Genomic DNA, 13,010 nt, shown 5'->3' on the forward strand with positions numbered 1-13,010 from the left:
GATGAGTTTATTTACTCTTGGTTTTATTACGTCCTTTTTATTTGTATATTTTGATTTTTGACATATTTTTTTGTAAAGCTAGCTATGAGTCTCGAAATAGAGATAAAAACATTTTTCTTCAAGGTATGATTTTGCTCTTAATGATTTTCGCTGCTCTGTTTAAATATAAGTTTGAAAAATATATGCTGTAAATTGATAAGCACGAAATAATGAATTTAAAAAGCAGAAAAAGTCCGTGTCCTTGTTGAGATATAATCAATTAAAAATTTGGCAGGAAATGATTCTCTCTAGACTTTAAATTTTTTTTAAATTGCCATAATTTCATAAAAAAAACTATGAAAGAGTAATAAGGATTTTTATAAAATGGCTATTTATATTATATGTAATCAAAAGATGGGGTGAAATACACCAGAGGTACAGTCAAACTCATAGATCCAAAATAAACTAATCAAATTATGAACAGAAATATAGGTTAACAGGCAAAGTATTTGTTTGCTCTACATGGATAAAACTAGTGGATTCCTAATATCTGACCAAAACAAGAAAAGATAATATCCCTTGGCATTATTAAATGGAAGAAACTCATTTTTAGACTCATAAGTGAAAAACGGACGATTGCTATTGAGTATCGTTTCGAAACATTTTCTAATGCGTGGTGCAATCCTTGTGTTTGAATGTTTGTTATTTGTTTTCACTTAATTTTTCTTGGAACATTGAATTTTGTGTGCAAGTATACCGATAGAGGATTTCAATTGTCTGGGTTTAGTATTTTGCTACATGAAATCGGCATGCGAAATATTTCCAATTTGACTCATTTATATATCAGAAATCAAATAAAGGGAGTATATATTTATGTAACGAAATATAAGTATTGACACTGATATAGACAGTTCATTTACCTTGTTCAGCAGGTGGTAGACATTCGTCTACAGAACTTCGACACGCATATCCATGTATCAATAGGCTTGCTGATTCTACAGTTCCGTAACCTAGAAATTAATAAATTCTTTTTAAACTAAAATGTAATAAAAACAAAACAAAACAAAACAAAACGGGTCTAACTGATTAAAAGTATAGTCATTCTTATTTGATCCACGTTCATTTTCTTTCTATGATAAATGTTGAAGCAAACCAAAACTTCGACTAAGTTTATTGTTTTTGAATCAATAACAAAATATACTTAAAAGAAACTCAAATACTTTCCTTCATTTAATTGTAAATTTTAATCGTTTTCTACCTTAAACGATCCGTCATTTGAGATGACAGGACCCGCATAATACCTTTACAAAGGTTTATATAGAAAAGCTTTTATGCTTTAGAATTTCATTTTGTCGTCTATGAAACAGATTACCAATTTTGAAGCATATAATTTGATACGCCAGACGCGCGTTTCGTCTACATTAGACTTATCAGTGACGCTCCGATCAAAACATTTTGAAAGCCAATCAAGTATGAATTGAAGAGCATTGAGGACCCAAAATTCCCAAAGTTGTGCCATAAACGGCCAAGGTAATCTATGCCTGGGATAAGAAAAAACTGAGTATTTCGAAAAATTCATATTTTTGCGAACAGTAACTTTATTGAAATGACCATAAAACTGATATTCATGTCAGCATGGACATGCTGACTACTGCGCTGGTGATTCCTTCGAGGACGAAACGCCACCTGCAGTGGCAGCGACCCAGTGTTGTTTATAGTTATTAAATATGTTTTAATGTATAGTTATTATCGGTACTAATGACTGCATTGATCTTGCAGATTTGGGATTTGCACACTTATTTTGGCCATTGTTCTACTGAGACATTAATATAAAAGAAATCAGGTTCATGGTTATTTCCTTTCATAATTTATTTTGCAATATTTTACTTAACACTGATTTTTTGATAAACGTGATAAATTTACACTTGGTTATATATTTCAACGACACAATCCAGTAATCGACTGTAGTCGAAGTTTAGAACAAAAATAAAGAATGCAAAGTGCGGCTACTATGTTTACTTTAAAAAATAGTTTTTTTTTATGATCAAACCCATGAATTTGAAAACAGGTAATATCTAAAACATAGAAACCAAGTTTAAAAATTTTAACGCAAGACGCATGTTTCTTCTACAACAGTGTCATAAGTGAACTATTAATTGAAATAATAAATAATAATGAAAAAAAGATAGTTACGAGCGTTGTAGAACACAACATTGTGAAATGTTTTGTTGAATATAGCCAAGTTTGTTAATTTATAATTATGACCATATCAATAATAATTCATGTCTACACAGAAGTGATATTTCTTATTTCAAGTATTACAATAAACCTACCAAGACTTTTACCGAACACAGCTGTGGGTTCTAATGTCCAGTATCCAATTGGATTTTCTCCCCATAGTTGAACAGTTAAGACAGTTATGTCCATTTCAGTAGTAGGATCAAGACCTCTGCCAGGAAGAATTGTAGATTTTGTGCCATGTGGAGATACAAGAACCCATTTTATCTGTCCCGCATGTCGATGGTTTACTTTTAATGATACTTCGACATGTTCTATATAAGAAACAGAGCATTGAGGGACTTGAACCACGATGGAGTCACGATTTAGTCTAAAATACAAAAAAATGAAGTTACGCTATTTGTAATGTATTATCTTTAATAGAAAAATTATATATACATATATTTCAAATAAATGTATGTTTTGAACATACTAGAACAAGTACTTGTTTGTTATCGTTATCAAAATACTTTCATTAAACATTGATTAAATAACCTAAAAATGATTAAGAATTACTGAGAAAGAATAGTTTTTAAGTTTAATATCTTTTCAAGTTTCACTTCTTTTAAGTTCAGAATGTAGCACATCTTATAAGTAAAATAATTTGCCTAGATATATATGACGTGGATGAGTCGTTTGATTGTACATATCAGTTATCATTTACCCGTAGTGAATAATTGAAAACTATTACCATCATAACAGTAGTGGAAAAAAGAAAAAAATACAAAAATACTGAAGTCCGAGGAAAATTTAAAAGAGGAAAGACCCTAACCAAATGGTAAAATCAAAAGCTCAGACAAATCAATCGAATTGATAACAACTGTCATATTCCTGACTTGGTATAGGCATTTTCTAATGTAGAAAATTGTGAATTAAACCTGGTTTTAAAGCTAGCTAAACCTCGAAATTTCGACTGAAACTAATTATTTTATGTGAGATATTGGTATATCATCTCGACTTACTACTGTTGCTATTATTTAGATATGATTTAACTCTAACCATATTCTAATTTATTTACCGCTTGTTATACGTAGTTATTGATCTACAGCTTTCTTTTCTTGGAACGTTTTTCCAAGTTTTGCTCCTTTCGACTAGATTACCGATATCAAGTAATCCAAATCCAAAGTATGATGATACTGAAATTGTAAGTGTTTGACCAAATAAATCGTATGCTATAACTAAAATCTTGATTGATTGGTGTTTGATAAACGTCCAGAGGCACATATAAATTCAAACACATTTGAAAGTGGGTTCTTCACATAAGGACTTCTTGAAAAAGAATAACATTTTGAGTCTTTTTTGAAATGCTACTTATGGAAAGCGACTGATTTTTCCTTTTTAGGAGTACAAATTTGATATTAACTGTTGGAATATCAATTTGATATTATTTTTTTTCTCTCTAGACATACAATAGATACGTTGTTAAAAATTAGATACAGTCGACATACTTAAATGAAATAGTTTACAGCAACGCATTTTTTAATCAAATAATATCACACTAAACGTGTCTTGAAACAAATATATTCCGTCATAGTTATAATGAAATTTTCCGGTATTTGACTCAGATAGAATTATAAAAAAAGTCGGTTTTCTGATTTATGTTTGGTTAACGTTTTTTTTTAAATTTCGTAACACACAGTTAAATTTGGAAAGTGGAAAGGGATTGATAGAAGTTGCAAAACTTGTTTTCCAATCCACTATAAATTAAAATATTTAAACTAAAGTTAAATTTGGTAGATTATTTTCTGTTGTGAGTACCCGTATGTACAATCCTTTATATAGTTATAGATTGTATGATTTCAACAAATGGTATTCGTGAAAAACAAATATACATAATATGGAGTTTTCGCTTGACAACACCTGTTCAAATGTGTATTCATTTTCAATATAAAATATTTATTAAAATGTTGTTTTTTTATTTCAATTTTCATCTTTTATTCAACTGTATATTTATAATTTGTATTTTCAAATATTTACCCTTGATGTTTGCAGCATTCGTAAAGAACTTTGATTGATATGCTTGACCTTGGAGATCACTTCTTGACGTCTGTACCAGTAGATGCATAATATCTCGATAAGTTAAAGCTGGACTGAAAAAAAGAAATACAACCAATACAATGAAATGCAACAAATCATTATGTCTACAGAATAAAACCAATTTCTCTATTTATCATTATATTTTGTTCTATATTCTAGCATAATAATATATATTTATCTACAAGGTGGTTTTTTTCTTTTTAAGAATGTTTATGTGGGTTGTGAAAATAGGGTTTATTTTAATTTTGTTTTGTAATGATAGAGAGGCGAACGATACCAAAGGAACATATTGAACTGTAGCAAAACATTGATTTGCGTTTTCTTAATTTTATGGTAATTTATGGATTGTAATTCTGATAAGATATAAACAGGGGTACACGTCATTATGAAAACTTAACATTTTAAAACCAAGTATGAATATATTGTGTAAGTCAACACACGTTCTTTAAAACATAATAATATCAACTTATTTCAGCTGCTTTATACGAATACACAATGAAATGAATGTAACGCAACACTCAATAATCATAACTAGTTTAATACATAGTAAACTTTGCAAAAGGGGGAAAGGGGAATATTTACGTTCTCTTATTTTCATTAATACATGTAGATGTACATATTTCGTTACGGTTAATAGAAATATTTCACCAGGATTTAATTTGAAGCAATCTGTTCTATTTGAAGTTAAACGTTTTTATCAGAAAAAAAATATAAGAGAAAATCAGTTAAATACAATTTAAAGTTCGGTCATTTATCAAGATTGAAATAAACAATACCATGAAAATAATGGTATAAATAAACTCATCATAAATACCAGGACTAAATTTTGTATAAACGCCAGACGCGCGTTTCGTCTTCAAAAGACTCATCAGTGACGCTCGAATAAAAAACAGTTAAAAAGGCCAAATAAAGTACGAAGTTGAAGAGCATTAAGGACCAAAATTCCGAAAAATTATGCCAAATACAGTTAAGGTAATCTATGCCTGAGGTAGAAAAGCTTTAGTTTTTCAAAAATTCAAAATTTTGTAAACAGTTAATTTATAAATATAACCATATCAATGATAATTCTAATGCAACAACGTTTGTAACGTTCATTTTGATTGGATAACGTCACTTTCTTACATGGCATCAATTGACAATTGATGCTATGGGACGTACGCGCAAGCGCAGACAGCATATGACAGATTTTAAATACATGTTTTAACGTTGTTTTCTGTCAGTTTCATTAGAATGGAGATAACAATATTGTATTTTAAGCTCCGACGGCATCAATTTGGGATTTGATGGTCGCAAATACCCGTTTACTGTCTCCGCTAACGTGTCGCCAGTAAACTTAATTTGCGACCATCAAATCCCCAATTGATGCCGTCGGAGCTTAAAATACAATACAGTTATCTCCTAATTCATGTCAGCACAAAAAGTGCTGACTAATAACATTATGTTGATGAATTCAAAACTAATGCACTTAGATTGTAGGTGAAAGACCTGAATAATCATTATTTTATTGAAATCAAATGCATCGCAAAGTTAAGAGCTATGACACACTCTGAAACTTATGATTGTCATCCTTTACAATATAATGAAATAAACATGGACATAATCCCATTCTTAACAACTGTAAACTATGATATGTATCCAACCTCTATACTAAGTCGACGAAGAAATGCTTATGCAGCAAATGTAAAAGACATATGCTACCTTTGTAAATTTCTTTTCCATGAATTTAAACGTAGCAAAGACATGCTATAAGTAACCAATACTTAATATAGATCATTATTCTTCTCGGATGTACATGTATTCATTTATCAGTTATTTATGCACTATGTATTTATTAACGATACATTGTATTTGCATATATATTATCGTTGTACTGCTGAGTATATAATTATTTTCTAATAATGGCACTAATCTGTTGTATGTGTTTTTTGCATTGACAACTTGTCAATTTTCCACTTACTTGGCACTGAGAGCAAGAGCTACAGCACCTGATACCATAGGTGCTGCTGCTGAGTTCTGGTTAAAATTTCGGGTTATACTGTTTCCAATATCAGTTGTTACCTGTGGAATAAACATTTATTAAAAATGATATGTAATTGTCAAATGAATAAAAATGATCAAAAAGATATATTCCATTTTAAGTAACTGGTAAATTCGCGTTGATTGAGATGGCATTAGAAAATTAAATCAAAGTTCAAAGTTTAAATCAAAGGAAACAAGTCAAAAAGTTCAAAACAATAACTGGTTTGATCTGATATTATGTAAAGGCGAAACAATCAACAGAGTAATCAAATTTCAAAAATCTCATTCTGATGTTCACCTTACGAATATAGCTCAAATTATAAGTTGATCAACTGCGTAATAAAATATTCGATGAATAAAGCCATCAGTAGTATACCGCTGTTCGAAATTCATAAATTGATTGAGAAAAAAACAAATCCGGGTTACAAACTAAAACTGAGGGAAACACATCAAATATAAGAATATAATAGTATATAAAAAATTAACAACGTTCACAGCACGTATTGTATATTCGTGAACTTTTATAAGTGACTTATTATGGACTTTCCGATTAGATTTTCCTCTGAGTTCAGTATTTTTGTGATTTTACTTTTTAAATAAAATTTGTTGAGTGCTATTGGGTTTATGCTTCAATCAGCAATCTTTGTGAAAAATAACATATATACAGATAATGTGTTGCCTTATTTGTAAGGGTTTAAAACAAGTCTACTATTAACCAACTCCACATGGAGAAAGTGGTTAGATAAACGTTACAGTTTTCGTAACAGTTCCATATGGCGTCTTTTTATTCCACATTTATACATTAAAACATGCACACTTCTGTAAAGACAAAATTAATTAATTTGAATATATGTGTACATTAAAGTATCACAGCGGTCTAGGAATAATCATACAAACCACTTTATTAGAACGGCTGCCCGCTTTTGCAGTAAAGGCTGCAACCATCATAGCACTACAAGCTTCGCCGTTTGAAAGTTTTTGAAGATTGTGCTGAATTCCTTAGAAGAAAAATATTAAATATAAAACCTTATTGTTGTCGCATTATCAGTTTTTTACACGAAAATTTTGACTCAATTTTACGCAAAAATGAGACGAAAGACATTTGATTTTCTTTTGATTTCTTGACAGTTGTATGTAAACCGTTTAAGAAAAGATATTACTATCAAAGGGTTGAAATTAACTATGATTTGTTTTAAAATGAAAAACCTATGTATTATAAATTAAAAATTTGAGGGTTTTTTGTGGTATGGGTGTCTTTCGCTACCAAAGGTCAATATTTTCGTTCAAATTAGCAAAATTAAAGTGAATTATAAGAGTATCACTTATAAATATCTTATAAGTTTATACTATATAAAAGTGCATTTTCCTATTCTGTATTCAAAATTGAGAATGGAAATGGGGAATTTGTCAAAGAGACAACAACCCGACCATAGAACAGACAACAGCAGAAGGTCACCAATAGGTCTTCAATACAACGAGAAATTCCCGCATCGGGAGGCGTCTATCAGCTGGTATCATATATACCGGTTAAACTGGAAAAAACGTATGTTGACCCTATCTCTTCTTTTGATATTCCCAAAGCAATTTATAAAAGCTATCTTTACGTATTTTATTTTACAATTCTATCATTTAGTTTAGCTTCTAATCCTACTATGTTGTTTTTCTCCCTGTATAATCCATACAAAATGTGTCGTTTTGTACCAAACTATAGCTTAAGAAATTTGTTCTGTGACATATCATTTTTATTTATATTTTGAACATATGGCAATATATCCTACAATTTTGGCAAAGTATGGACAGATTTTATCATTTTTATTTAAGACTCCGAAACCACCTTAAGTGAGTTTATCGGGGATTTTATGTGCTCTTTTCGTTTATATTTTGTATAAAAAGAGAGACAAATGCATTTTTTTTTAAGAAATATTGTAGGTTTAAAATTGAAAAACTAATATTAGTAGAAAGAATCAGCGAGTACCTGCTACAGAAATCACGTATCTATTGGTAACAAGTCTGTCATAAGAACAACTATCACGAAAGACATCGTTTTCTTCCCCGCCACTATTTCCAGTAGCAAACACATAAACAGATCCAAGATTACGTCTTCCCTGTTGATATAAAAATACAATACATAATGTATATCCAGTGTAATGCTAGAAAACAACTTTCAAGCAAGAACCAAAGCTCATAAAGTCGGCAATAAACTCAGGACTTCGAATCGGGAATATTTGCAAAGCAGACAACCTTGCTACAAAAGATGGCAATGAGCTCGAGACTATCACTTATCTAATGATATACGAGTTTATCTTATGTATAAGGCCATACAAATTATGCCTGTATCTTATGAAAATGAATTGGGTTTTTAATACAATTTAAAGATAAGAAGATTTGGAATGATTGCAAATGAGACACCTATCAGCCACAGTTTAAGGTAAACCGGGTGAGTTTTTTTAATCTGAGCGTCCGTTCTGGTCATGTTGCAAACAATCTTTTTTGTTTTAAAATAATTTTAGCTAGTATCAATCAAAAAACAACAACATACCTAAAACTTGAAAAGATTGAACTATCAATGAGTTTTAAATGGGTATTTCAAGAAAATAAGGCCCGTCGCCCCCTATTGTTTTGTTTTTGTTTTTTGTTATATTTCAGAAGTATATATTAATTAAAAGCATATCTTTCATCGAATTTTAGCCAATTCTTTCGTTTAATGTTTCCTCAAAAACTTAAGTTCCCTCTATATACGTATATATATAAACAAAACAAATTACCCCAAATTTCAATGTATTGTTATGAAAAAACAAAGGTTCATGATCAACAGTTTTTATATCGAAATTTTAAATTACAAAGACTGAAAAGTTATTTACAGAAATAATGAATAACCTATCGTCGAAAATTTAGACACCCCAGCTACCTTCCTGAATGAAGTGGATGTAAGTAGTTATTAAAGGCAACCATACGGACTTCAACAATGACAGCAATCCATAATGTATTGTCGGTTTAAAAATACCCCGACATTGTAACATTTTTTTTTCACTCTCCCCCTTCTTCCCTACCTCTTATACCTTATTCTTTAATAGTTATCAATATTGAGACTTGAAAAGAAAGATTTTGCTGCAAAGTTCTTTTCAATACTTATGACATATCAAAAGACAATGAAAGAATAAAATTTCGCTTTACCTTAGAAATAGGTATAGATAAAGAAAGAACAACTGAGCACCTGGGGTTCGGGTTGCTTAGTCTTTGGTATTCTATGGTGTGTGTTGTGAATTTTTATTTGTCTGCATGTCTTTTTCGTTTTTAGTTGATTTTCGATCTACAAGGTTGACTGTCCCTCTGGTATCTTTTGGAAAACAGTCATTTTTTTTTTATATCAGACGCTTCATAAATCCAATATTTCTAAAAATTGTGAATAAATTAGATAAACAGATTTTTTTTTATCAATTTTATAAGGATGAATTATCTGCATGACATGATTCACCAAGAAATTATTACTTATTTACAAAAAATGAATAAATGAGAAGTGTGGAATGCATATAAATAAAGATGTCCCATACATAAACACATCATTTCATTTTGTACCTCATTCAAGTAAGACTTACAGATCTTTCATGCTATGTATCGTATTCTGAGAGTAAAAGAAAAGGTAAAGATACCAAAAGTGGTACTCAAAGTCCTAAGTTAAAAACAAGCTGACAATGTAAAGGTAAAAAACGAAAACCTATCGAAAGACTAAAAACTGTATACAAAGCACACCACAGAAAACTAAAGACTGAGGAACACAAACCAAACCATAAACTGATGGTGATCTCATGTGCTCGGGAATCATAAGCACTCGTCTTAATAGTCATGTAGCTACATTATAGAAACCTGATTATAAAAATAATTCGAAAGGTCACATTCCAGGAAAAGATGATGTTTAGTTAGATAGTTAATGATAAAAAGATAACAATGATATTTTACTGTTATGTTTAAATATAATTACATAAGTTGTTCCGTATTCCAGAGCACTCTTTTGATTTGGAAGCAGAGGATATGTCTTCGTTCCAGTATGGAAGTTAGCAAAGCTACAACTGTAAACATCTATAACATCACTTCTATGTCTAAGTGCAGCTGCATTGAAACTTTCAAATACCGCTGATGATGCTATGGTAATATCTACAAAAAGAAACAAAATGATTTTTTGATTTATTATTAACAAAATTGTCAAAAAAATTATTATATACTCCGCACTATTAATTGTTGTTATTTTCATTTCTTCTGGTAAAACGAAGGACACTGAAGAACTCAAAAACGATCAGAATGCTCAAATTTCATAAATGGATCACAGAATATTTCTTTTTAGTGAAACTTTTATCATGATTTGAATAATTTTCACTGTAAATAAACTTATCACATATACCAGGCTTATAATTTTGTACGTCAGACGCTAGATTCGTCTTAAAAGAGGGCTGATGATATCAGAGGGACATCGAAACTTATAAAACGAAAAACAATTGACACCTTCATGGCTCAAAAGAAAAAAAGACAAACAGACCAAAAAGTACATAATAACCGAACATAGAAAAATTATGAGTGAGCAACACAAAATTCCACCAAAAACTGGGGTTAATCTTAGGAGCTCCGGAAGGGTAAGCAGATCCTGCCCCACATCTGGCACCTGAAATGTTGTTAATGTTAGTACAAACCCGGAAATCAGTCGGTTGGTCGCAAACGGGATTGTAGTTACGACATACGGAAAATATTCGGTATCATCTGTGAAACGGATATTCGTAACAGTCAACGAATTCATGAAGGAGTCCGGAAAATTAACAAAGGGGTGATTTCAGCTTCACAATTTGGAACTCTTGGTATTATAGCTCCCGCGTGAGCAGCAATCCTCTATCAAAGAAATCATGATAGGAAATAAAAGCCCGGGAAAAAAGTATCAATTTGGAGATGTATAATCCATATGCAGGTGCTGCTGGAATGTTCAATTTCTAGATGTTAGTTAAGATATGAGACAGACTTATCTTTTGTATCCTTTATCTCTAGTTCGATAGGATAGATTCGTTCAACATAGTTATCAAATATTGAATTATCTAGTGAGATGACATCATCTTAAAGCGGTAAGTAAAGTTAGAGAATACTGCTAGCTTCTTGCCTTTCGTCTTAAGAAATTCCTGTATATAAATAAACTCATCATAGATACCAGGATTGAATTTTGTATTTGCGCCAGACGCGCGTTTCGTCTACAAAAGACTCATCAGTGACGCTCGATTCCAAAAAGTTAAAACGGCCAAATAAAGTACGTAGTTGAAGACCATTAATAATCAAACAAAGAAAACTTGATTGATAGTTTGATAACATTATAAAACTAAGAATATCAGAAAGCATTTGATTATCCGAATAACAAAATTGTACATTTAAGTTGCAAGTGTAATGGACATATGTTTTTTTTATTATTTAATCAAGGTATTTTTACTGATATATACAATTCCTTTATTGTGTAGTGATCTTAACTATTATGTTATAGCCACAATCCACAATCGTATAGGAGTTCAATTCATTATAACGATTTTGTAAATAAACCAATTATTCCTACTGAAGTAAATGTTTTATTGTGTTTTTTCCGCTTTTCATATTTTTATATTGTTATATAACGATACTAAAAAACGTTCAAATGTAGGACATCATCTGCCAAAGTTTTATCCTAAAGCTTAGATTATAGGTCAATATAAAAGATTTTTGCGACAATTGACAAAATCTGCCAGATTTCAGCCACATTTAGGACCAGAAGAGCACAGGCGTCGACAAACTAAATATTCAAGCAGGACATATAAAATATCATTATAAACATCATGTTCAAAGATCTTTTTGTCGACGTATGCTATGCGTTTTTCTGTCCAATAACCAATATAAATGGAAATTTCCCATTTTCATTGATTTTTTGTAGAAAATCAAAATGAGTACTATTTGTGACGTCATGAATAGAACGCAGGAACGTAAATTTTCAACAAATATGCTTATTCCCTATGTAGTCAATGTATAAACTATAATTCATTGTGATATTGGTCAATAAATTCTAATTTGAAATTTAAGCTTAAAAAGGGAGCCATTTTAAGGTCTCACCGAACCTACTTCTTGGTTAAAAGTTGAAGAAAAAAGAAAAACTTGCCAGCAATTTCAGCTCCAAATGCAATTCCAACTATACCAAGTCCATTTTGTTTCGCTGCCACAATACCGGCTACTCTTGTACCATGTCTTAAAAAAAGGAAGTAAGAAGTGTTAATTATTCTAAAAAGTATTCTTTACAATGCGGTAAAAAAATGATCTATTAAAAATAATCATTTTAAAACCAAATAAAAATTAAAAAAATCACGAAATAAATGACTGCCAAAAAAAATTATTGCAAATAACGGTTGCATATGAAATATGTTTATTTGAGTTAACAGTAGTTGTTCAATTCTCATAAATCGAGTGAGAAGACATTTCAAAGTAAAAAAAAAAAACAAAAAAATAAAAAAACTGCCGGAACTGTGTGAACTCGAAAAATTGCAAAACCGGGTCGGACGATATGGGGAAATTTTACTTCATCAAACGTAAAGTATAAATATCATATATGGCAAGTTTGATGTACAAAATAGTCTTGTTTCTGTAATTTGTCATGCTTCTCTGTCCTAGATTTTCTCCCATTTATTTGTATTGTAGTCCTGTCATGTAAT

The 13,010-nt window shown here is 30.5% G+C and overlaps 1 protein-coding gene across 1 annotated transcript in view; it reads right to left on the bottom strand.

Annotated features, from left to right (window-relative positions):
• LOC143064335 (endoprotease bli-4-like) overlaps positions 1-10,464 on the bottom strand; it is a 32,076-nt gene extending 21,612 nt beyond the window's left edge. Inside the window, exons 1-8 of the mRNA XM_076237100.1 lie at positions 10,292-10,464; positions 8,288-8,417; positions 7,210-7,310; positions 6,251-6,351; positions 4,234-4,346; positions 3,275-3,392; positions 2,313-2,587; positions 900-989 (exon numbers count right to left, since the gene is read on the bottom strand). Of these exons, the coding sequence (XP_076093215.1) occupies positions 900-989; positions 2,313-2,587; positions 3,275-3,392; positions 4,234-4,346; positions 6,251-6,351; positions 7,210-7,260 (748 nt within the window). The 5' untranslated portion in view covers positions 7,261-7,310; positions 8,288-8,417; positions 10,292-10,464. The remainder of the gene's footprint in view (positions 1-899; positions 990-2,312; positions 2,588-3,274; positions 3,393-4,233; positions 4,347-6,250; positions 6,352-7,209; positions 7,311-8,287; positions 8,418-10,291) is intronic.
• Between the last annotated feature and the right edge of the window lie 2,546 nt (positions 10,465-13,010).

The sequence above is a fragment of the Mytilus galloprovincialis genome, chromosome 2 (assembly GCF_965363235.1).
Source record: "Mytilus galloprovincialis chromosome 2, xbMytGall1.hap1.1, whole genome shotgun sequence".
In the NCBI taxonomy this organism is placed as follows: Eukaryota; Metazoa; Mollusca; class Bivalvia; order Mytilida; family Mytilidae; genus Mytilus; species Mytilus galloprovincialis.